The sequence below is a fragment of the Plectropomus leopardus genome, chromosome 17 (assembly GCF_008729295.1).
Source record: "Plectropomus leopardus isolate mb chromosome 17, YSFRI_Pleo_2.0, whole genome shotgun sequence".
Classification (NCBI taxonomy): domain Eukaryota; kingdom Metazoa; phylum Chordata; class Actinopteri; order Perciformes; family Serranidae; genus Plectropomus; species Plectropomus leopardus.
Window position 1 is genome coordinate 11,857,649 of NC_056479.1, and position 24,461 is coordinate 11,882,109.

The 24,461-nt window shown below is 39.7% G+C and overlaps 1 protein-coding gene across 2 annotated transcripts; it reads left to right on the forward strand.

Annotated features, from left to right (window-relative positions):
* The first annotated feature begins 2,308 nt into the window (after positions 1-2,308).
* atp6v0a1a (ATPase H+ transporting V0 subunit a1a) lies at positions 2,309-19,370 on the forward strand. Of its 2 annotated transcripts, XM_042504296.1 has the most exons (22): positions 2,309-2,400; positions 4,188-4,360; positions 5,056-5,134; positions 5,362-5,459; positions 5,548-5,676; positions 6,581-6,663; positions 7,145-7,271; positions 7,366-7,448; positions 7,539-7,632; positions 10,218-10,430; positions 11,780-11,930; positions 12,143-12,282; positions 12,439-12,605; positions 12,710-12,800; positions 13,316-13,434; positions 13,540-13,756; positions 13,863-13,970; positions 14,061-14,168; positions 15,093-15,137; positions 15,649-15,766; positions 15,896-16,067; positions 18,398-19,370. In XM_042504296.1, the coding sequence occupies exons 2-22, from the start codon at positions 4,244-4,246 to the stop codon at positions 18,489-18,491; spliced, it is 2,553 nt and encodes an 850-aa protein (XP_042360230.1). In that variant the 5' UTR covers positions 2,309-2,400; positions 4,188-4,243; the 3' UTR covers positions 18,492-19,370. The 2 variants fall into 2 exon arrangements, with proteins under 2 accessions (XP_042360230.1, XP_042360232.1); XM_042504298.1 differs by lacking the exon at positions 15,093-15,137.
* The last annotated feature ends 5,091 nt before the right edge of the window (positions 19,371-24,461 follow it).

Here is a 24,461-nt window from a genome sequence, read left to right on the forward strand (position 1 = left end):
GAACACAGAGAAATGTTTGTGCTTTAAGAAAAGCCACACACCAATTCACAGCTGACACACTCCAATGATAGACACCATTATTACATTTCATGGGACACTAATTCTACCTAAAACTAATAGTTTATTTGAAAAAAAAAAAAACCTCTAATGCATAACTTGATGTCAAATTGCAATGAACTATCACTGCATATACTGTAGATTCAGTGCCTCACCCTGCACATTCAGCACCCTAAGCAAGCTTCTCCTGATTTTTTTTTACTGATTTTAGCACTGGTGGAAATGTCAACTGAGTGTATTTACAATCATGCGTGTTCACTCCCCTCTAGTGGCAACAAATAAGAACTGCAACACTTCATTTAAACGATGGAAATAAAATATGGCACTAATATAAAACGTAGAGGGAATAATAGGGAGTGACCATTATCCATTCTTGTGCAAAGTTAATAGTTCGTATAGATCACAGAAAACAGGGGTGAGAAATAAGTATCGCATTGATTATAATATGATCATGGAAACATTAAACAATAAAATACAGGTTTAATTTCAGCTGCATTAGAGTTTATGTCCTACTAGCAAAGGCAAAATAAAAGAGGAAAGCAGAGCCATGGTGGGATGACAAATGTAAAGTGGCGGTGAAAACAGGAATAAAGCATTTAAAGTAGTAAAAAAAACATATTTTCCAGCATATGATTGAGTATATTGAGGAGGACAAAGTTTGATAAATTGAGGAATTTGTCAAAGAATTTTGAACACACTTAAAACTTTTTAGTGACACAGCTATAGAAAATGCTGCTACTCACCAGGTAGAGGCAACGAGTTTCCTTTGGACAGCAAATATTAAACGAGGGACTTTGGGGATCCGCCACCTGAAGATTTTGAGCATTTTACAATTAATGTCCTGCCGGCCTACCGGATTTACCAATTTGTGGCTTTTCTGCACACACTTACTGTGTAAATGTCAGACGCAGCTGTTTGACTGTCTGGTGTTTTCCTCGCAGAGATGCCACATAAACCTACGCTGTAATTTATATAATGACAATAAAGTTAATACTAATTCAGGTTCCTACTGCAGTGGACATTTCGGAAGACTACATCCAGAAGGGGGCAGTAATGCAGCGTTAAGGATATCAACTGCCAAAAAACCTCAAAGAAGAAGTAGAAGAAGAAGAGCAGCTGTCACTTAAAAAGTGGTGTTTCACCCGGATGGGCGTGGTTAAGCAGGACGTAGTCGTGCACGCGTTGGTGAGCCCTGTGATGTACACAGGGTAAATAGCTGTTTGTCCTGCATTATCTTTGCTTTGTGATTTTGTTTTACTTTCTTCGCAGTGTGCTATTTCCTTTTTGTTATGCTAATTCCATTTATGGAATACCAGATCAAAACGTATTAAATAAAAAAGTAACCGTCTCAGCCCTGTAGACTGAAGGTAAAGATGCTCAACTTGTGCTTTGAGCGCGCACATGAGTTTTCTGATATGGAGGAAAAAATTAAGTTACATTAATACAAGTAATGTATGTTACAACTTAAATTTTCACTCTCCAGTCATGCTGACATTAGAATTTGGCATCAGGTGCTTCAGATCATGTGCCATATAAGTATTGGATATGACAGTCTTACGTTGTTTTGTTGTGAAGAAGCTAACTTTACACTAACAGATTTCCTTTGGAAATAGAATTGTTAATTCTACTGCTAAAATCATAAAAACCCCAATGTCAGTTTTTCACCAATTTTAAGTGAATCTTACCTTATCAATAACTGGTCCAGTTCTAACTGAGCGTATTAAAGTTGAGAGTGACTCTGGCCTGTTAGCATGGTGAAGGGACGTTTCACAACTAAGGTACATTGGCAAACACTTTAATAAGGCTATTGAATAATAACCTTTTTTATTTTAAATACTTCGTTTTCTTATCATTGGTGCATTTGGTCTCACACCTATATACATGGAAACTGATAAGCTGCAGTGTTTCGGCTGGGCATGATGCCAGACTACACTGACTACAAAGACTCCATTTTGCTAGCAGTACAAAGAGCAAAAAGGTATGTTTCTTCGTAAAAAGATGACCATAAAATTTACAAAATCATCTCTTTTTGGAGCTACAGTTGGCATGAGGTATCCTGTAAGTTTAGTCAACTATCAAATCGTTAAAAAAACTTTTTAGGTCACGGTTTTGCTAGTTTCATCAACAGGTGACAACAAGATCTTAATGCGAGCGGACGAGAACGCGCATCAGGCTCGCACCACTCACTGTGACGCAGGACATAAAGCCCCGCCCCCCGGGCGAAACACCACTTTTTTAGAGTCCCGTCAACCGTAAGCTACCGAGCAGCGTAGTCCATCATCAACAGCATAGAGAGAACCAGGAAGGAAACCAAGGAGGAGAGAGACATCTCCCCCTCAAACAGTAAGGACAATGCTGCTTATTTACACAATAATCGATGCTATTTATTCTTTAGACTACTCCAGTGTTGATGTTTTTATTGTGGGCAGATACTGAGCAACAGGTGCGCTAAGTTAGCGTTAGCTCTCTTGTTAGCCCTAATACACCGTTTAAACTGTAAACTGAGCTAACGTCGAGTAACTGTTAGTGCTTAACTATAAACGATCGACAACCGATGTCAGAAAAAGTAAATATTACCCACACAACGGTTAATATTCAGTTGTATAACGTTTCGTATTCTCAGCATTAAAGTTTAACTAACGCTTGCTAATCTGACGAGCAAACGTCGGCTAATATTGCCTCGCTAACTTGAAATAACCTTAGTTAAATGATTATTTGGCTTTGCTGGGTTATTTAGTATGCGATGTTAAGAGTTTTGGCGGATCGATGACAGGTAGCTGTGACAGTGACATGTTCATTTGATTTGCCATTAGCTATCTGACATCAGCTTTGACAGGTGGAGCTCCGGTATTGATAGTCGCTATGATTGTTATAAGCTGCCTCACTTGTTGATCTAGGAGATAAATACAGTTTTTTTTTTAAAGAAATGTTTTATTTGATCAAGTGTCAGTGTGTTATGTAAACCTGTTTTGCTGTGTTTTAATCAGTTAACGTGCCCTCTGCGTTGCTGCAGTGGGAGTGCTGAGGCTTACTAGAGCTACTGATCACATGCTACCCTGTAATCCACAGATAAGCCCTGTGTGGTCTTTTACAGCATGAGGCTGTGCTGTTTAGCTGAAAGATATTCTGAAAAAAAATCTTCAACTTTTAGTGTTAAATGAAAAATATTACAGGTACTGCATTCTGCTGACATTGGCTGATAAACTGCATCCACAATTAAAAAGATACTGCCACTTTTAAGTAGCCTATTTTGTAATGTTTAGAGAAACCTTTTTTCAAGCGTAACCACATTCCTGTTCTGATCATGAGATCAGCATAAGGGGCAGACTGATATTTTTTTTTCTTTGTCACACTTGTGTTAAACTAACACACAACTGATGCAGGCAACCCCCATTAGTGATCTGACACTGCTGTGCCATGCACAGAAATGTGTTGAATGTAGAACTTCTCTCTTTTAAACTTTTAAAAAAAAAAAATTGTCATAATTTTCATGTATCTTTCGTATGATATAGCTCATGTATTGATGACATTTCTTTTTAAAATAAGTATTACGTGAGTAGGTGTGTCACCAAGTGGTCCATCATAATAACAGTCTATATTTAATGATAAATAAAGGTGTATAACGACAATAAAATTACACATGATCAAATTTTATGTGTGAAATTTTGCCTGCTATTTCATAATTCCACACATTTTTCATCTATCATAATATCAACCACCTTGCACAGCAACTATGGGCTAAGAAAAACAAAGAAAACAACAACAAAAAGCTACAACAAAATAAATAAATTACAACATGCCATACATGGAGTAACATGGTAATACATAAGTATATGTATATACACGCGTGTGTGTACTCTTATGACTAACATATAAACATACACATAAAAAGAAAATCAAAGCAAAATATATATATAAAGTGCAAATACAGGGATTAAAAGAGAAAAGAAGAGAGAGGGACAAAAAAAAGAGAGCTCCACTAGATGACTGTCACACCTAATATACAGAACCAAATTACAAGGGCTCCAATTCATTATTCTTTTCCCATATGATACTAACTCGACCACTTAGATCATCTTTTTTCAAATAGTTTCTTTTGAGTGTGTCTAATGGATATTACTAATATTCAGATTCCACAGCCTCTGGTTGATTTTAAGGGTGCTGAGCGCTCCCATCCTTTGGCAACATGGGGGAACTCTTCAGAAGTCAAGAGATGACGCTGGCTCAGCTCTTCCTCCAGTCAGAAGCTGCCTATTGTTGTGTCAGTGAACTGGGAGAGATCGGGATGGTGCAGTTTCGGGATGTAAGTCCACTGTTACGCTGTTGTCCTCTGAATCGTGATCACTCTGTCATCTACACATTCTGCTCTGGTTTGCCATTTTCTTACAAACTTGCTTTCCAAAGCTGTTGACCTAATGTTAAAAGGTTTTTTTTTTTTTTTAAGTCATCCATGTCATCTGTCATGGTGATAGAAATGACCACATCAATGACAACATTGACATTGCTGAGAAAGTGCGTGCCTTCAGCATCATGTTCATCATGTGCTCACAGCTGACCCCTCATTCCACACATGAGAAAGCCCATTCCTGACGAGCCCTGAGGGAAGCTTTGTGCTACAATGCAGGATGAGCTGTAACACAGTCGTTCTGTGCATCAACAGTGGTGTCTTAATAATTTTATTAAATTATACATTTTCAACCAGTTAAACAAAATATAGTATTTTTTAAGCAACAATACTTTATAAAAGAGTTTATTGTCAGAAAATCCCCAGTTTTAATGGCAGGGTATTTTATGCATACTTATGCAGAATTTGAGCACATATTTAAAATATTGACCTTGAAAAAGCTCAAGTTTTTGATTTAAGTGTGTGTTCCTTGTTTTGAACCCACTCAGATAACATTTTACACATTTTACTTACCTGACATGTTTTTGTAAACATGACACTCTACGTTCTGCTGTTTCACTCTCATGTTTTTCTTTTTGTTTTTTTCCTCGCAGCTGAATCCTGATGTTAATGTGTTCCAACGGAAATTTGTCAACGAAGTACGACGATGTGAGGAGATGGATCGCAAGCTGAGTAAGTCTGCTCAGATATGTATTTTGCCAAAACTGCCTCTGATCATTGCAGGAGCTCTGGGTGGAAATCATTTTGCAATGACAATATCGTTTTATTTCATTTTTTTCACCTTTTAAGTTGCTGTAACGGGCCTGTAAAAATATAAATGAGGTGTTTCTTATCCAGCATGAACAACTACATGCACACACCTGTACCTCTCTTTTTACCTTAATACTCCGCTCTCACAGGATTTGTGGAGAAAGAAATAAAGAAGGCCAACATCCCGATAGTTGACACAGGAGAAAACCCAGAAGTCCCCTTCCCCAGGGACATGATTGACCTGGAGGTGACCGCTCTCTCTTTCTTAAAGATATACACTGAGCTTTATCATCTGCTGTGTCCCTCTGCTGACCCCTCTATATGTCTCACCACAGGCCACATTTGAGAAGCTTGAGAATGAGCTGAAGGAAATAAACACCAACCAAGAAGCCCTGAAGAAAAACTTCCTGGAACTTACCGAGCTCAAGCACATCCTGCGTCGCACGCAGCAGTTTTTTGATGAGGTCAGCATGTGTGCCTTGTAAAACGATGAGCTCAGCTCTTGTTATTTAACGAGTATTGTGGTGGCCTGTAAGAGAGAAGTGGGACTTTTACTTTTATAACTGTTTTTTGTCATGTTTGTAACATAAACACAGCTTTAGTAACTTATGAACTATTTTATATGTATTGATGGGTTATTGTTTAACCACAACTTTAATTTTTTTTATGTATTCACTGTGGCAATGGGCAAGAAAAACAATGTATAAGTCTAAAGGCAGCCTTTTCTGGTTAGCATTGCTGTAATACAGATTGTGCTGATAAGCTGAGTGCACTCACACACACACACACACACACACACACACACACACACACACACACATACACACATACACATACATACACAATTGAGCATTTTTTTTGCAGCTTGATTTGGCAGAAGGTGTTTCACTCGTGATCGCTGATAGTTGCTCACATGGCCTCGGCACCTTTACATCAGCCAGTCACAATGCTTAACATGCTTTGACTCCACTTCTGTATCATACTTTGCACAGATTTGATTCCGTGTTTACTGGTCATTTGCCAGAGCAAAGCCTCTCCTGCCCACCTTTGCCCAACATCCGCTCTACTTCATTGCCCTCACAAACAAAACTGTGTCGACTTACAATGTTAAGTCATCTTTTACAGGTTGTTATGAGCTTTTATTGAGGTGAATCATTGAGCTTAACACGTAACTGTCAACCATTAACTGAGAAAGTGGCTGTCTGTGCTGGAAACAAACACTGACGCTCGCGTTTCAACTTTTATCCTGTCAAAATCTCAACATTTATGGCAATAAAGTGTTTGAGAAGTTGTCTGTGTTTACAAATATGTACATATGGTAATACAGTTGGAGTTATAAGAACTAATCGTTAACTGACTCTCATGCAGATGGAGGATCCCAGTTTACTGGAGGAGTCATCCACCCTCCTGGACCCCAATGAGCCCATCCGAGTGGCTCCTCTCAGACTGGGGTGAGTCTGTTTTTGTGGTCTTTAATCATTCAAAAGGATTAAGCTTTATTTACAGATTTTTATTCTGTGCACTCCTGTCATCTGTGTCAGAAACCAGAGGGGTACAAATAGCCAGTCACCTCCCACACTCGAATCTGCTCACAGTCCACATTCATAAATGTAATTCCCATCAGTGACGAACTTTCCATCAGTGTCAGCTCTTCCTTCTTACAGAGCCAAAGAAAAGACAGACTTAAATATTTAACATTATTAGGGAATCTGAATGACTATGGGAAGATTGCCTCAACTGTCCATTGTCACTGAATGGTATTAAAGCAGAGGTTATTAATCTTTCATTTGATATTTTGTCTTGTAAGAATGAGGGTTGCTTAGCATTCACATAAGGACTATTCCAAGCTTAAATTATAATCCAAGCTTAAAAACAATAAAAAATACTTGACAGCACTGATGACAGCATTTTTCCATTATTTCTATGTTATAGATTTGTGGCTGGAGTCATTGGCAGGGAACGCATTCCCACATTTGAGAGGATGCTGTGGAGAGTTTGCAGAGGAAATGTGTTCCTGAGGCAGGCAGACATTGAAGATCCTCTGGAGGACCCGGCTACGGTCAGAACCGTTGAAGCGCTGATGTCCTGTGACGTTGATAATACCTGTTTCAGTGTTGTCTTACTTAAATCCTAACTCTGTAATGATTCCACAGGGCGATCAAGTCCACAAGTCCGTCTTCATCATCTTCTTCCAGGGAGACCAACTTAAGAATAGAGTCAAGAAGATCTGTGAGGGGTGAGTGTCTGGCCAACATTTGTATAATTTTATGAAATGTTTTTGGTCAACAGATCCTGAGATCTGTGCTTCTTCCTCGTCTGTCTTCAGGTTCAGAGCAACCTTGTACCCGTGTCCAGAAACACCGCAGGAGAGGAAAGAGATGCTTGCAGGGGTGAATGCACGCATCGATGACCTGCAAATGGTAAATACAGGGAGGGAAAACCGTCACAAAATGTTGACTCATTAACACCAACTTCCACAGAAACACACTTAAACAGTTTAGTTCTCTCTTTTTTCCGTTTCTGCCTTGTCAGCAGCACATTTCTTTCTTTTTTTTAATACACTGCAAAGTGTCATTAGAGGAAATTTCACAAGGCATGTAAGACATCTGCTCCATACAGTTTATTCCTAGTTTCCCGCCTCAACTCTGAGCTAGATATTATATAAGCGATAAATTCATTTGATTCAGGTCGCACAAAAGTCAGCTGATAAAAAACATTTCCATGATAAGATTTTTGGGCCTATAAATGAGCTATTCTTGCTTTGTTTTCTTTAGCCACTGATTTATACAGGCTTTCTATGGATCCTTAAGAGTCTTAAGGCATTTAATTTATCATTTTAAAAACAAGACTTTATTGGTAATAAAATGCCTTAAATCATTCTTTCAAAAGTCTTCAAAATGCAAAGACATGGGAGGTGAGATTTTGTGAATTGTTTTTATCCGATGTTGCATTGCAAAGTCTTAAAATAATTGGTAACATCTCTTGCCAAATGTCACATCAGGATAGCAGAACCAACAAACCTCATATTTTGATCCACTGTCCTCCAGCTAACTGTTGCACTGAGAAGTGCAATTTAACAGCTATATAACTGAGATATTGCGGCATGGCTGAAACTGCTATGAGGCAGTGCATGCAAGGCTTGGGTGTCTTTTACGCAAAAAAGTTTTTCAAACTTGGTACATTTTCTAATGGTGAGAGAACAGGTCCACTCATCTCATTTGACCTGCAACCCTCTTCTGTTAATACCTGAATTTGTGGGAGATTTGCCTTAGTTATTGATTTGTTTCAGTGAACTTTAGCTGCTGCTGGTCATCACTTGTCAAGCTTCAGCCTAGAAGCAGAATCTTTCCACTACAATGTTGTTATTGTGTCCGCGGTGTTGCATTACTCCTCAGTGACTTGTTATCTAGCACAAGGTAGAATCCCTCTTTCCTTTAGCTTCGCAAATGAAAAACATCTTATATGGTTGTGAGGATACATCCGCCCATATGTGTGTTTTACATCATGTCACACAGACTTGCATATCACAGAAAGATCATATTTGTTCTAGCCGCAGACTCTTAGAAGTGATGTAACGTGAGATATACTCACTTCTGTCAGCCGGTTGTGTCAATTGTGTTCAAGTGTCATGCACTCCGATATTAAAGGACCACTGACATTTGCCACAGAAACATCTTGCACAAGACTGATAGTTGATATGCCTCCTGTTTGACAAATTGAATGATATCCTCTCACAGCTCTGCGTCCAGGGGAATGTGGATCTTGGTGTTAAAGGATGCAGCGTTATGCTTGTCGCTACGTGTGCATGAGGGCTGAATGACAGAAAGGCATGGCTGATGAGGAATGCCAAGCTGTTTGGACAGCAGTCCGCTATGTGTGGGCCATTAAGCCTCTCGACAGCAGGCGAGACTGTGCCCAACAGACAGCACAGAGCTTAGATATCCTGCTATTTGCTGATCATGGGACTCTGCTTTAAATGTGAGTCATGCAGCAGCATACCTGGGAATATCCTATATCTCTTTCGGAAAAAAAAAAACCTAATGGATTAAACAGCCCGTTGCTCTTTCACGCATGCCTTACTGCTCACTAATCACGCCCGGAAATCTAAACCCTTTCTATCAATATCAGGGAATGTATGATTCAATGTAGGCGTGGGAGATATTTTGAATATACTCAATGTATTTTGGCATGTTCCACATGGGATGTATAAAATGACTATATCACAAACATCAAGTATAAATTGTCACATTGTTTTAAGCCACTGGCATGAAACTTTCGCCTTTCCCATCCTCTCCTTTGGCTCTCTCACTCTCACAGACACACACACACACACACACACACACACAAAAAAAAGACTTGCACACATGACACCTCATACACAACCTAAGCCTATCCAGTTATTTCATCCAACCTTATTGTAACTGTAGTTCATTTAATATTTTGTTTATTTTTTTAGTTCCCTTTAGTAGTTTGGAGGAGATTTTAAAATCTCTTGATATATATTGTCTCCTAATATAGCCTTGTAGTGGACATATAGATTTATAGATAATAAATGATATGACTGAAAGAATTTTAGTTAGTAATTGCTGGGTATTGTATCAAGAAGTCATTTATTATTAAAAGAAAAATAACTGACCATCACTCAGATGCACTTGTAGTTCATAGAAAAGCACGGGGTTAATTAGAATGGTGAGAATACATATTTTTGGCTCCCACAGCTGACATTTGTATCATCACTTTTTGACTCCAGGATTGTAAAGAAAACGTTAATCTTCCACAGTTACTAGTATCTACTGTTACAGGCATTTTGTTTTTACCAGAAAAGCTTTAAAATGTATTTTTTAAGTGTCAAGATCGGCAGCAATGACATTGAGTTACAGACAAAGGGCATGAGATAAAATACACAAAATATGGCAAAAAAATCATGAATCACGAATAGCACTTATGTTACAGTCATGTAAAAGATTTCACTCTGATCTCCATCACCACTCGTCTCCCTCTCAAGGTGCTGAACCAGACTGAGGATCACAGGCAGCGGGTCCTGCAGGCTGCAGCCAAGACGATCAGAGTGTGGTTCATCAAGGTGAGGAAGATGAAGGCCATCTACCACACCCTCAACCTCTGCAACATTGACGTCACTCAGAAGTGTCTGATCGCTGAGGTGTGGTGTCCCGTCTCCGACATGGACTCCATCCAGTTTGCCCTCCGCAGGGGGACGGTGAGTAACTGAGCAACAGGCAGTCTACTTTTTAGGAAAATATCTGCCATTTAGTAATTTTACTTTTTGTGTAAGTTTACTTGGTCATGTATTCAAAGTAGAGGAACCAGTTTGAAACAAACAGATCTAAACTAGGTTAGCGCAAACAGGATGTTTGCAGTTTACTCCAGCTTTTGTTTGTACTCACATATCAGTTTATTCATTGTTACACTGTGGTGTGTTTATTTTACTGTCTAATCCCCAACCAGAGGAGTTTACAAGTCATTGTGGCAACAAACATACAGGTTCCAAAAATAGATTTTTCCAAAAACATTTTTTTTAAATAAACCAAAAGTTTTGCTGACTGCAACAAATTCCCATCATGGTGATCAGGTGCAGACAGACGTAGGAGGATGAAAGGGAGGTGGTGAATGAGGCCAGCTGCTCACGCTGCAGTGATCAAAGCCAAACGCTACACTCGTTTTGGTTCCAAACTGGCTATTCTGTCTGCCTTCTACTAGCATAACACATCCGAATCTCTGACTGAACTGTCGGTGGTTGAGTTGCATTGTGGGTAATGAAGGCACAGCCAGTTTGCTCAGGTTTCAAAGGGTTAATAAACAAACATTAACAGTATTTTATCAGTAATTTAACTGTCTGTTTTCAACCTTTTGACCTTTGCTGTCACTCATTTTCGGCAAGACGCAAATCCAGTCAGAGCAAGCCTGCATAGGTTAGATATATAGTATACAGAGGCATTTCTAGAATTTGAGGACATCCAGGACTTAGCGCGGATCTCTGGCGTGGGGATCCAGGGGGATATTCGCCTGGCACTTTTCTTTTAGTAAACAAGCGATATTTTTGATGCTTTTTATGCACTTTGGCACATTACTTGTAAAAAAGACATTTCCAGTGTGAATCAGTGTGTTTGGTCTTCAGGCCACACAGCACCCTATCATGGGCCAAATCGGGCCCACGGGTACTGGTATACTGTATCAAGATCTCATCCGTACCACTTTTTCCACCTTTTTACAAAGTTGTCCTGTCAGGTTTTGTGAACTCAGCTAAGATAAATCCATAATCATAATCAAGTATCAGTGTATTTTAAATTCAGAATTTAGGGAAGTCAGGGGTTCAGTTCAGAGCAGTGACAGGCTCAGTCTTATGAATGGAGAAAGCAGCTTGATACGGCTCATTTACAGCTGGCTTTCAGCATTCTCAGCACGTGGTCCCATTCTTGTAAAGATTAGAAGGATTTTCCAATATCTCAAGGGTGTGTCCGGCTTATTGCATGGTTAAAATGGTCCAGTGTTTCAGGTCTGTGAAAGAAACCAAATGTGCATCATGATAATCTTGTGGTTGCTCTTTAGGAGAAGAGCGGCTCCACTGTGCCTTCCATCCTGAATAGGATGCAGACCAAGCAGACTCCGCCCACCTATAACAAGACAAATAAGTTCACCGCAGGCTTCCAAAACATTGTGGATGCTTATGGAATCGGCAGCTACCGCGAGGTTAACCCAGGTAAGCATGTGCCAGCCTTCTCATCTGTACACCCGAAAACTCTGTCTGTCATTATATCATCAGTTTTATCTCGGGATCTGATTGGGACCACCTCATCAGCCATTATCAGTTTGTGTGGACATGCTCTTTATCGTGACACTCATTTGTTGTTTCACCTGCCACACCACCCCTCCCCTCATGTGCTGCCTGCCTCCCTACCTCGTCGTCTCCAGCGCAATTCACCATCATCACCTTCCCCTTCCTATTTGCTGTTATGTTTGGTGACCTGGGCCACGGGGTGCTCATGACCTGTGCCGCCCTGTACCTTGTGTTGAGAGAGAGCAGGCTGATGGCCCAGAAGAACGATAATGAGGTATGGATCCCATCATGACCGTCTCATCTGCCCCACACCATCTTTATTAGAGACCCACCAGCCCCACAGATGTGCAGATTTTTTTGTGGATTTATGTTCATAATTGTAGCTTTTCTTGCTTTATAACCTCATTACTTATTGATTGTTCTGTGGCAGATGTTCAACATGGTGTTTGCAGGGCGCTACATCATCCTGCTAATGGGAATATTCTCAGTCTACACTGGGATGATTTACAACGACTGCTTTTCAAAGTCCCTCAACATTTTTGGCTCTGGCTGGAGCGTCAGGCCCATGTTCGACATTCGACGCGGGGGCAACTGGACGTAAGTATTATTGGCTACCACTGACTGGAGCTTTGACTCAGTGACTGCTGTGGATGTTCAGTCATTCAAGTCACAAAACTGATCAGTTTTCTTATCCTGTTCAGGTTTGAAATACTGCAGGAAAATAAACTTATGCAGTTGGACCCGGTTATAGATGGAGTGTTCACTGGACCGTACCCCTTTGGAATCGATCCGGTGAATATTTATCTTTGTCATGTGTATTCTTCTCATTCTACTAAAATCAAACTAGCTAACATGCTTTTACACCAAGTCTTGGCAAATGATTATAGATCTGTTAAAATAATTAAATTCCATCGATTAATGCTTTCACTAACATCACTTGGTTCATGTGTGAATTCAACTGCTTAGTTTTACCGTTTGATCCGAGTTTAGTCTGAGATTGAAGTAGAGACAGAGCGAGGCAGGTGTTGCCCTAAATTTGCTTCTATATTCTCTGTGTCCGTGGTGGCAGGCGTATTAGAAACGCAGAGGTACAATCTGTAGTTGGAGCAACAGCCGTAGAGCAAGCAAAAATCTGGATTAGAGCTTGGAGATGAGCAGAGAGGTCTGGGCTCTGGTTAGATGGAGGAAGTTAACAACAGTTTATTTGCACATCCTACCCAAATTGTTATGATATAAGGACGATTGAAAATTGGTAGTATCCCCTTAATTATTGAACGCTCACTATCTTTGACTGTCTTGTCTCCAAGATATGGAACATTGCCACCAACAAGCTGACATTCCTGAACTCGTTCAAGATGAAGATGTCCGTCATCCTGGGAGTCATCCACATGCTGTTTGGAGTGACGCTGAGTCTCTTAAATCACCGGTGAGTTTTTTGAGAAGCGTTTATACTTGAATATCTTATTTTGTTCTCTTTGTCACCATGGCAGTTATGCACAGATTTAAAGTGATGCTTTGTGGTTATCTGCAGGTATTTCGATAAGCCGCTGAATATCTACTTGGGATTCATCCCAGAGATTATCTTCATGTCCAGTCTCTTTGGCTACCTGGTCATTCTGATCTTCTATAAGTGGATCGCATACGATGTCAAGATTTCAAAGGATGCTCCCAGTCTCCTCATCGCCTTTATCAACATGTTCCTCTTCAACTACAGCGACCCCAGTAACAAACCTCTCTACAGAGGACAGGTCAGATACACTTTTTAGTTCCATACATTCACTGTTTTGTTCTGAAATGAACCACAGTATGCTAATCATCCTTTTTTTGTTTCTGTTGTCTCTCCTGAATATGTAGATGGTCGTACAATCACTTTTGGTGGTAATCGCCTTGGCCTGTGTTCCCTGTATGTTAATAGTGAAAACTCTAGTTATGCGGAGACAGTATTTGTGGCGGAAGCACCTGGTAAGATGAAAGCAAGCACTTGAAATAACATATTTTATCTGTGTTATAATCCCCTTTTAATTGTGTCATTTTTCCCATCTTCTATATCAGGGTACGCAGAACTTTGGAGGGATCAGGGTGGGCAACGGACCCACTGAGGACGAGGCTGAAATTATCCAGCATGACCAGCTCTCGCAGCACTCTGAGGAGGAGCCTGAGGTAAAAGAAACATGTCATCAATGTTTTTTACAGGACAACATTTCTCCCTCTTGCTCACAAAGCTGGAGAAAACAGCAGTTTGAGGGAGGGTGGGGGCTGGGACACGGTTATAGGATCTACTCACATCTTGAATAATTCAGTCACTCAGCCGCAATTGGAAACAAAAATCGATACCTCATGTTTCCACTTCCACTGTGGCAATGAAAAACATCAATTATGGATGAACATCCGGTTGGGCAAACAGGTTTAACAAGCTCCACACTGCCTCCCTTAGATTATAGTAAATGCTGAGAGTTCACTTTATGGAACAGTTCTGTGTTTCATATTTCAGCTCATAATGTGTGTAGTTGCTTGTAGAATATCCAGGCTGGATAACACAGGAGTACCACTGGAGGTTGTTGGATCGGTGTCTCGTGGTTCCAGTAAAATACAACTGTAGGTGGCAACAAAGAAAATTTTTAAAAACTGCCGAATGGAATTACTCAGGAGGCTTTGACATTTACAGGCAAATCTATTTTCATGCGTATAGGGAGTATAAATGAACCTAAATATGGAAAACACATCGACCCGGGAACAGGCTACTATGTGGGAAAAAAAACATGTTACACAAATTATCGGTATTAGAATGAGTCTGCATACTTACAAATTACGTCTGGAGTCACACCTTTAACTTCTTGTGTTTTTTTTGTACATCTTGAAGAGTTTTAACACTACTAGTCAACTTGTGAACCTCTTAAAGAAAAAAACAAACTGATATTTTTGCCCCTAATTTAATTCCAAAATGACCTGACCGCCTGTGTGAGCAGAGTGTTGACATCCTGTAATGTTCACCCTCTTTCCTTTTTAAGTGACTAACTGATTTCTCTCGTAACTTCTCTGTGAACTGATGTCTGTCGATCTGTGTGTGTGCTGTCGATAACCAAGCATTGCCTTTTGTCACCTGCTGTCAAGGCTCGCGAGGAAGAAGAGGTAGGACAGGAGCTCACGCTGCACCTCCACAACCTATCCCCTCCCGTCAAAGTGCATGTCTAGCAATTCTCTGTCTTTCTGCTCCTCGCTTTGATGTTTACGTATGCTGTCAGCCGCTGCCTGCTGCTCTTAGCTGTGTCGGTGTGTGTAGGTGTTAGTCAGTGTGTGGTCGGTGTTTTTAATGGCTCACTTGTTGAAACGTGGGGTTGCAGGGATTCCTCAAGCAGTTGGTGCCAATATGCCAGTGTTTCTGTACAGTCCCGCTGATGTGCATGAGGAGCAGGGCAGGTGATACTTTGGGTTCACAGGGTCCTCAGACAACGGCCTCTTCTAATTTAAGGGGCTTTGCTGGTCTACATTGGCAAATGGCTTTCCTATTAATTACCTGAATGATCTTGCACACACAATGAACCAGACTACTCTTTTGTGGACATCAGGACCTGCTGTTGAGTTTTTTTTAGAGATTTAAGCTGATGTGGTGACACTTTGATGTCATTTCTATCCCTCACAGTTTAACTTTGGGGATGTGGCAGTGCATCAGGCCATCCACACCATAGAGTACTGCCTGGGCTGTATCTCCAACACCGCCTCCTATCTGAGGCTTTGGGCCCTCAGTTTGGCTCATGCACGTAAGTCACACTTTTTAATATCAAGGTTTGACTAAATAATATACAAACATTTATTAATAGAAGTGGAACTATAATGCATGCACCCAACACAGCGCTGAAACCTGTGTGCTTTCTTTTTCCCATGCACAGAGTTGTCAGAGGTGCTGTGGTCCATGGTGATGCGCATCGGCCTCTCGAGCAGCAGCTTGGGAGGTTTCTTCCTTCTGTCCATAGTCTTTTTCTTCTTTGCTGTTCTCACAGTTGCCATTCTCCTCATTATGGAGGGCTTATCAGCCTTCTTACATGCACTGCGACTGCACTGGTAAGTCGAGTACTTTTTTTGTGGTGTGTGTTTTTGTATGTGGCTCATTTACTTTTTTGTTTTTCTCTCTCCATGTTTTTGTGGCTAATTGACTAATGGGAATGTAATGTACACAATGTAACATTGTTAATGGGCAATTAAGCTCTGACAATTTATTTCCACTAAAGGTGCTTATTTTTTCCGCCTCCGAGTGTCTGACCTCATTATGAAGAAACAGAGATAGACCTATTTAATATAGAGTCAGATCCTTTTTGTCTAACCAGAAAAGGCCCAGAAAACGTCACCGTCATTTCATCATCATCAAACACACTTCATTCAAAGTCAACAGAAAACAGATAAAACTCACAAAAGCCTTGTTATCTAATGTTTTACAAGCTACGCTGAATTTGGTATTTTAAAAGAGGACTTTACTCTGTGACTATAAGCAACATAAACTATAGACCTACAGCACCATCTGCTGGTGATCTGAAACTGATGGGAAGCTATTGTTTCTGTTTGTAGGCGATTACACACAGTGGGTGACCACATCAGCCTATTTCTTTCAACATAGGTCCAGCTCTCCTCTTTCTTTGCATCACAAAAGAACAACGGTTAGTTCAAACAGTCACAATTTGTACCAAAAGGTGTAAACCCAGTGTTGATGGCAGCCATATATTCACAAGGTTCCTGCAGATCCTTAGAAGTCTTAAATGGCATTGAGTTCATTAATTTAAATATAAGACCGTGATTAGTATTAAAATCTCTTAAATCAATCTGTTGAAAGTCTTGAAAATACTAAGACATGGGAAGTAGGATTTTTCTGAATTATTTTCCAACGTTGTGTCATAAAATCTCAACTAAATGGTAAAAAAATACAATAATTTACTGAATGCCTCTTTGCATTAACATCATGAATAAGTAATGTTTAATGTTACAATAAATATTCGAGTAAAATCCTCCCCAATATTAAGTAATTGATTTTCGGTTCATGTGTTTTTCCATCAGTTTTGTGAAGTTAGTGTTAAATTTAATTCGGAGTTGCATCAAAAAAGTCTTAAGCTGCAGGAACCCTGTATTTAGGAAATTGAAAGTCTAGTTGGGCACAGGTTCAGATTGTAAAGATGGTATCAGAGAGAGTAATTAGTTGATTAGCATCACCTAAAAAAACTCCAGATTCAGATGATCCATTCAACAAGTAACCTGTTTCTTTAAATAGTTACACAGTTGAGAATTTGCAACAAATTATAACCTTACAGTGGGCGCCACTGCACCACCGGTACCCATCAGCACCACGAAACTAGTCAACAAGGGTGTGTCCCAATTAGAAGTTAACAAATTACAGTTTCCCGTCGCCCGCTCCCTTTCCTGGCCCGCGGCCTGGAACACGTCTGGCTCCAGTGAGCGTTATGGTTTCCATTTTTGCTGCGTGTGTGGCGTACAGAACAGTCCATGTCTGGGACTCCTTGCTATGTTACCCTGGAGCCTTTGTTGTCTCCCCATCTCCTCATTCTTTGTCAGGCTTTGCTGAATGTCATCCTGGTTTCATAATCCGCTGGAAGTTTTACAGAGCATGCCTTTTGCTACAGCAACTCTTCTGTATAATTATCCTTCACACAGGAATGCTGAGTCACCCAGCTTTCACTGTCAGAGACAATAAGGTGCAGTTTTGAATGCAGGGACGCTAATATAAAAACTAATAAGGAGATCATGTGATTATGTAATGTCACATGTAAGGTCTGACTGCCAAAGTAGAGATGGAGAAAATAATAATAATTATGATGATAATGATAATAATGCATTTTATTTATAGATTGCTTTTCAAGGTACTCAGAGACACTTTACTTAAGTTATAACAGATCATAAAAAAGACTATGCTAAAATACACACAACATCAAAATAAACACAACATTATTCGCACATTAAAAGCACTTTTAAAAAGGTGGGTGTTGATATGTGTCTTGAACTGGGGGAGACTGGTAATGACCATCTCCCCTTCGACTACTTTCCCACGCCAGACAGACTACAGAATGGCAGGTATTCATGGCTCCTCAGTCTAAAGGTCATACAGCCGTCACTTAGTATTGGCCCTTTTAAAAATAGAGCCTGATCATTTTCCAGAAGGGAAGAGGCTTATATGTTGGACTCTTGGCCCTGGTCCAGGAGCAGGGATGTAGGCATGAGTGGGTTCAGGAGGGTCCAGGCTGTGTAATGAAGAGCAGGGGTCATCAGTCACGACTGCTCTGCTCAGCATTACCCAACCTGGACAGCCATCATCACTATGAGCCTGTTATTGTGTGAGAGGTTTCCTGGTCATTGTTTTTTTTTTGATTGGATCTTTATTTTCTTTGCAGGGTGGAGTTCCAAAACAAGTTTTATTCAGGCCAGGGCTTCAAGTTCCTCCCCTTCACCTTTGAAAGCATCCTGGATGGGAGATTTGAAGACTGAGATCTGACAACTCTGCTTCTATGAATGTCACTCATCCCTTAAGAATCTGTGGTGTTGAATAGTGATTTTTTTTCTGTGTGTGATGAAGTTTCCATGAGTGACACTCCACAAGATTATCTGTCAGACTGCCATTTGTTTTAAACTTCTCATTACTTTTTAGAATCCAAGCGGGAACATCTACTCAGAAATTCATTCATTCCTCAGAAAAAATATCATTATCTGTAATCTGTTGTGTGTATTGTCATAGTGAAGTCATTTTTTGTTTTACCCGTGTTTTATTTAGTTTAATATTATTTATGCAAATCTTTCCTTCATAAAATGTGCATTTTCCTGTGGTAGTGTTGCTCGATCATAAATCATAAATGGGGTCTTCTCTGCGCGAATGACTGATTATGTTGAGTGATGCTTATTCAGTGAAGTGACAACTGTTTACAACTTATCTGTGTGTCCTCTCTGTACTGTTCTTTATTGTGCACAGAGGATCTCATCTGCATGATTTTGAAAACACAAACCCACCTTGCACACTGCAGTCACTGACCTCGCACACAAATGGCTATAAAGGTCTAAAGGGAAAACAGTTAAACTTATTTCAGAATGTCAGTCTTTGAAGAGGGAGATGAGCTGGCTCTTTAATCCTGCATTTTGTACTAACATTGCCATAAATGCCCTTTGTGTTGAGTGATGTGTTCTCTGTTAGTCTACAGGCAGAGACTGAACGGAGATCTAAAGGAAGTGGATGTTCTGTGACAGCATGAGGTTTAAAATGTTATCGTCACACTTAGAAGGGAGTGACAGCCACAGCGCAAAATTAATTCCTCAGAAATCATTTACCACCCACATTAATTGTACATCTGTATCAATAAAGTGGAAAGAGCAGGATCAAGTTGTGGTTTGCTTGTTTTGTCCCTTTTATGTACTTTCTGTATTTAATCTGCAGCAGTGAAAGAAGAAGTGTCCACCAAAGCCTTTTCTTAACCCTTTGAAACTTGGATTGACATCAGTTTGCACGGACACCTCTCACAAGCTTTTTGATTTCTTTCAAACATTTCGGGTAAAAGGGAAATGACCAACTGGGCCTGTGGGGCAGCTCTATGGAGTAAGCAAACCCAAAATAACAACGTAAGATGTCTTAAAAACAATCAAATCCATGGGATTTGGTAACATAAAATAAGTAAACGAGGTAAGAAAAATACTAGGCAAAGGGCCAGCAAAACCAGCAGTCCCAACACCAGAAGCTTCTGTCCTCTGCTGCTGGAAAAGGAGCTTTTAAGCAGCTCTTTCTCAGGCCGGGTGCAGCTCGCTGAGCAGTGCACCTCGTTAGGTGATGCAGCACACCTGGGCACAGCTGCAGGAGAGAAAAGTGCAGCACAGAACACAAAACACCTGAGACATGCTGTTTAATCAGCATCTTGATGTGCTGCACCTGTCAGGTGGATGGATTATCTTGGGAAAGGAGAAGTGATCACTAACATGGAATTTAACAGATTTGTGACCAGAATTTAAAGATATATATCTATTATGTACATGAAAAAAAGTCTTACAGCTTTAAAACTGTGAAAATGGGAGCAAAAAAGTGTTGCATTTGAATCTTCGTTCAGTGTAATTAAGTGCTAAATCCGTCTGTCTTGGCATTAAACATAGTTTTGTTTGTTGACTTTTAAATCAACTTTTTTAATTTAAAAAGGCTCTCTAAATATGTGGCTTGAATAAAGAAAGAATAGAGCAGATTGCTACATAATTATTAAAAATTCAACTTGATTTTGTAAAATCCTTTTTTGAAAAAAAAAAAAAGGTTGGAATATCCATGCACAAATTAAGGTCTGAAATTATTTAATAAATCGATTTTGTGCACTGAACGATGCATTGTATCTTATGAACTGATCCCACTGTGTGTTTTCGACTGTAGGTTATACAAACTTACTCTGTCAAATAACCAGGGACTTCATATGTTAAATGAAGTGGAGAATTACCCTCTGAAATTAGTAAAGTAGAAGCAACAAGTTCCTCAGTGTTGTACTTAAGTACAGTATTTGACCTGATTTGTGTTAGGAATTTAAAAGCACAGTGTGATGGCCCGCTTCTGTGACTTTAACAAAGAAAGGAAGCACAGGTGGAGTTAAACAAGCAAACAAACAAAAAAAGTTATGTTTCACAAATGTAACAATAATAACACTAACAAAAGAAGCATTGAAACCCAGAGTGTCAAATAAACCTTAATATTGCAAAAGGAACTATACTGCAACACTAAAAGAACTACAAAAGCAACATGAGGGAGGACAGAGGAAAAGGTGAATGCCAACCGGAGACCAGGGTGGGGCGGGCTTTATAGGAACATGGAGGCAGTGGCCAGCTGCCTCCTATTCCCTTGATTAACCTTCAGCTGGATCCACTGAAGTGGGTCTAACACAAAACGAGTCACTGGAGAATCATGAGATAAAATTCTCACAGGATAGCACTTAAAGCATTACTAAAAATATCTTATTTCCAAAGTGGTTCTTGGTAGAAAGTACTTGAGTAAATGCAAAAAAATCATCTGTGTTGCTGATACTGGGGGTTTGAGCTTGTCATCACTCCTCTTGGTGGTGCTGTTGAACAGGCTGTGGGTTGCAGTGGTCCATGAGGAAGTAGTGTTGTTCCCCCCGTATGTTAGAGGTTATAATAAAAGTACATACAGTGGTCTATGACAGATGAATAAATCTTGATTACCTGCTGTGCTGTTGAACTTTGTGCCCGAAATAGGATCCCGGCCATTTATTTGGCAAACGAAAAGGAAATAACCCTTAAGGGCACTTACAAGTAGATGTATAGTAATGTATTTTGTGCATAATGGGGCTTTTCTTTAACATGCTACTTATCATTGTGTAATCGACCGACTTCTCTCAGTCTCGCCGTCTACGGGCAATTATGTTATAATGAGTCCAAACAGAAGTATCCACTTGTGTCTCCACCCATTTTTAAAGTTTTTTTTTTTTTTTTTTTTTTTTTTACTTTCTCAGCCCTGTCAAAAGCAGCAGGAAACATTTATCTTTACACAATATTACATTTTCACAATTCAGTGGCAGTGGAAGAAGGTAAAAGTACAAAAAATGTCATTAAAATATGCTTACAGTGCCAAAAGTATACATTGAGAATGATTCTCTCTTATTGTATAATGATTACTGATGCATTAATATGATGATTACTTTAGTGTTGCAACAGATAAAGGTGTAGCTCATTTTAATTACTTCATATTCTGCTGGGTAGCTTGTGTTCTTTAGTAACATCAAAATTATATCAAAATATCTGTTTACAAACTTTCACAACTCATGCAATATAATCCATGTTTCATTTTTTTTAAGTCATATGCTCATTACTTCAAACACATGTATTTTCACTTAAGTCTTAATTTTTAAAACTAAACTGAAACTGAAACTTAACTATCCTCTCTTCAAAGCCAGACTTCATTGAGAAAAACAGTAATTTTACCTTGCTGAACACTACAGCTGCTGGTCTACCACTGCCTTGTTTGTTTGTGTTATTCTGCCTGTTAAAAGAATAAAAATGTAACATAAAAGAGAAGGTTTTTGGAGGTGTAGAACAGTGTTTCTCCAGCTCTTTGGGAGGCCTCACTGTAAAAAAAAACAACCTTCAGCCACTGTGGGATGAGGAACATCATGTTCTCTATCCTGTGTATTTTTACGAGGGGGGTGGCTTCTATTGGCCACAACAGCCCAGAGTAATAATAGAGCTCTTTATTTATCTAACTTTTTTTTTTAAGACAATCTCATTTAATTTGATATTTCCCAGTGTGTCATGTATAACCAGGGGTGAGAGCGCGCTTGCATAAGAGCCCCAGAAGTCCTGCTGTGTTTACACTAACAGGGACTTTTACTCTGCAGTTTCAAAGCATGAACCCCAAAGAGGCTGAGCTATTATTTTGCTCCTTTATCTAAGGCAACACTAAGTGCACTTTAGCTTGGCAGACAACTATCCCGAAGAATGTTGTGTTTTTCGTAAGGGTAGAGTAGATTTTTCTCTGGGATAACAGAGATGCTTTTGCAGCTGTTCTAGTGCTTTGGGCTTCGGTGGACACTGAAAACATGAGTTTGGGCTGGTGTCTTTGGTCAGGAATAGCAACACCAATGGCAATTTATGATCCAGACATATCACTGGAATGCTTAAAGAACAACACATGCCTTACTGTATGTGACATGTGTGTATAGTACTGGGACTGAGTCTGAAAAACACAATCTATACTGTCATGAACCTGCATGAAATCTGGATTCACTGTATTCTTGCTGGCATGACCCAAACATCTCTGTGGGATGACAAATTCACAGACAGATTTCTTTCCCTTCGAAGGTACTGTGCACTTGGCAGATGTGGAATAATACTGATGTTCTGGTCTCTTCTTCTGTTTTCCACCCACACTCATTTTCATGCCCAGTGTTAGAATTCCAGACAAACTAATGATAACATATTAAGCTCAGACTTCATGCCACTGTACTGTTGTTATGGAAGAAATTATTAATATTGTGTCTTTTATGTTATATTGCGATGTCTTTGAAACAGACAACACAAATTATTTTTTTTTAGAATAGAATAGAATAGAATATTCCTTTATTGATCCCCCATTGGGGGAAATTCCAAATGTTACAGCAGCATGAAAAAAGAAAAGTGAAATGTAACAAAGAAAATAACAATAACAAATAACAATAAATAAGTAATAAAATAAGTATGTACATAGAGGAAATAAGGTATGTACACATAATAATAATTAAGTAATAGAATAGTATGTACACAAAAGATGGATTAGAGAATAGTACAAAAATTTGTTGTGCAAATTACTCTGGGATGAATTTTGGATGAAGCCAGTTTTGTTCCCATCAGCCAGTGATGCTGATGTTATAGAGTCTTATTGCAGATGGGATGAATGACCTGCGGTAGCGCTCCTTCTTGCAGGGTGGATGTCTCAGTCTGTTGCTGAAGGAGCTGCTTAAAGCCCCCACGTCTCATGCAGTGGTGTGAGAGGGGTTGTCCATGATGGATGTGAGCTTTGCTAACATCCTCCTCTCACCCACCTCCTCAATGGAGTCCAGGGAGCAGTCCAGGACAGAACCGGCCCTCCTGACCAGTCTGTTCAGTCTCTTTCTGTCCCGATCTGTGCTCCCTGCTCCCCAGCAGACCGCTGCATAGAAAAGAGCAGATGCTACCACAGTGTCATAGAATGTCCGGAGCAGAGTCTTGCACACTCCAAAGGACCTCAGTCTTCTCAGCAGGTGGAGAACACAGAACAAACACAGAACACAAGAAAATACATTTCTGTCCAGTGAGTTACAGGTTCAGTCTGTAGAATTTGTCAGTGAGGTTGCAGAACTAATACTTTCCTGTGTGTGTCAAGTGTGTAGGAGAATTACAATTAATGACGCTAAAACATAAATGACCCTATCTAGGGTCATAATTTGGTTTATCTGTTCTGGACTACTGGAGAAACATCATGGTGGACAGGACCCACTCCTTATGTAGATATAAATAGCTCATTCCACGGGTAACAAAACCAAAACAATTCATAGTTTTTGCTGATTAAAACTAACAAAAATGGTTGCTAATAGATCATAAATAATTCGAATATGGAAATGTTGATCAGAGAAAGGTCCTCTTGTCTATTTTAAAATCCCCTTCCAATGTTAACCCTGGTTTTTATACACATACACATTTAAATAAATAAGCTAAGAGTCTACAGACATGCTAAGCTGAGACGTGAAGCTGTACAGCTTTGAGCTTCATGCGGACATTTGCATCATAACCAAGGTGTTAACTTTGTCTGAAAAGCGACGCCAATGTAGAAGTGCCTTTAACATGTATTCTCTCTTATGGCCAGCAGGGACTGACTCCACTGGTTGGAAAAAAGAAGTCTGATTGTAAAGAAAATGAATCAAATTTTTCACGTTTTTTCTTATGAGTTCATGGTTTTAATCACTAGGTGTAAGT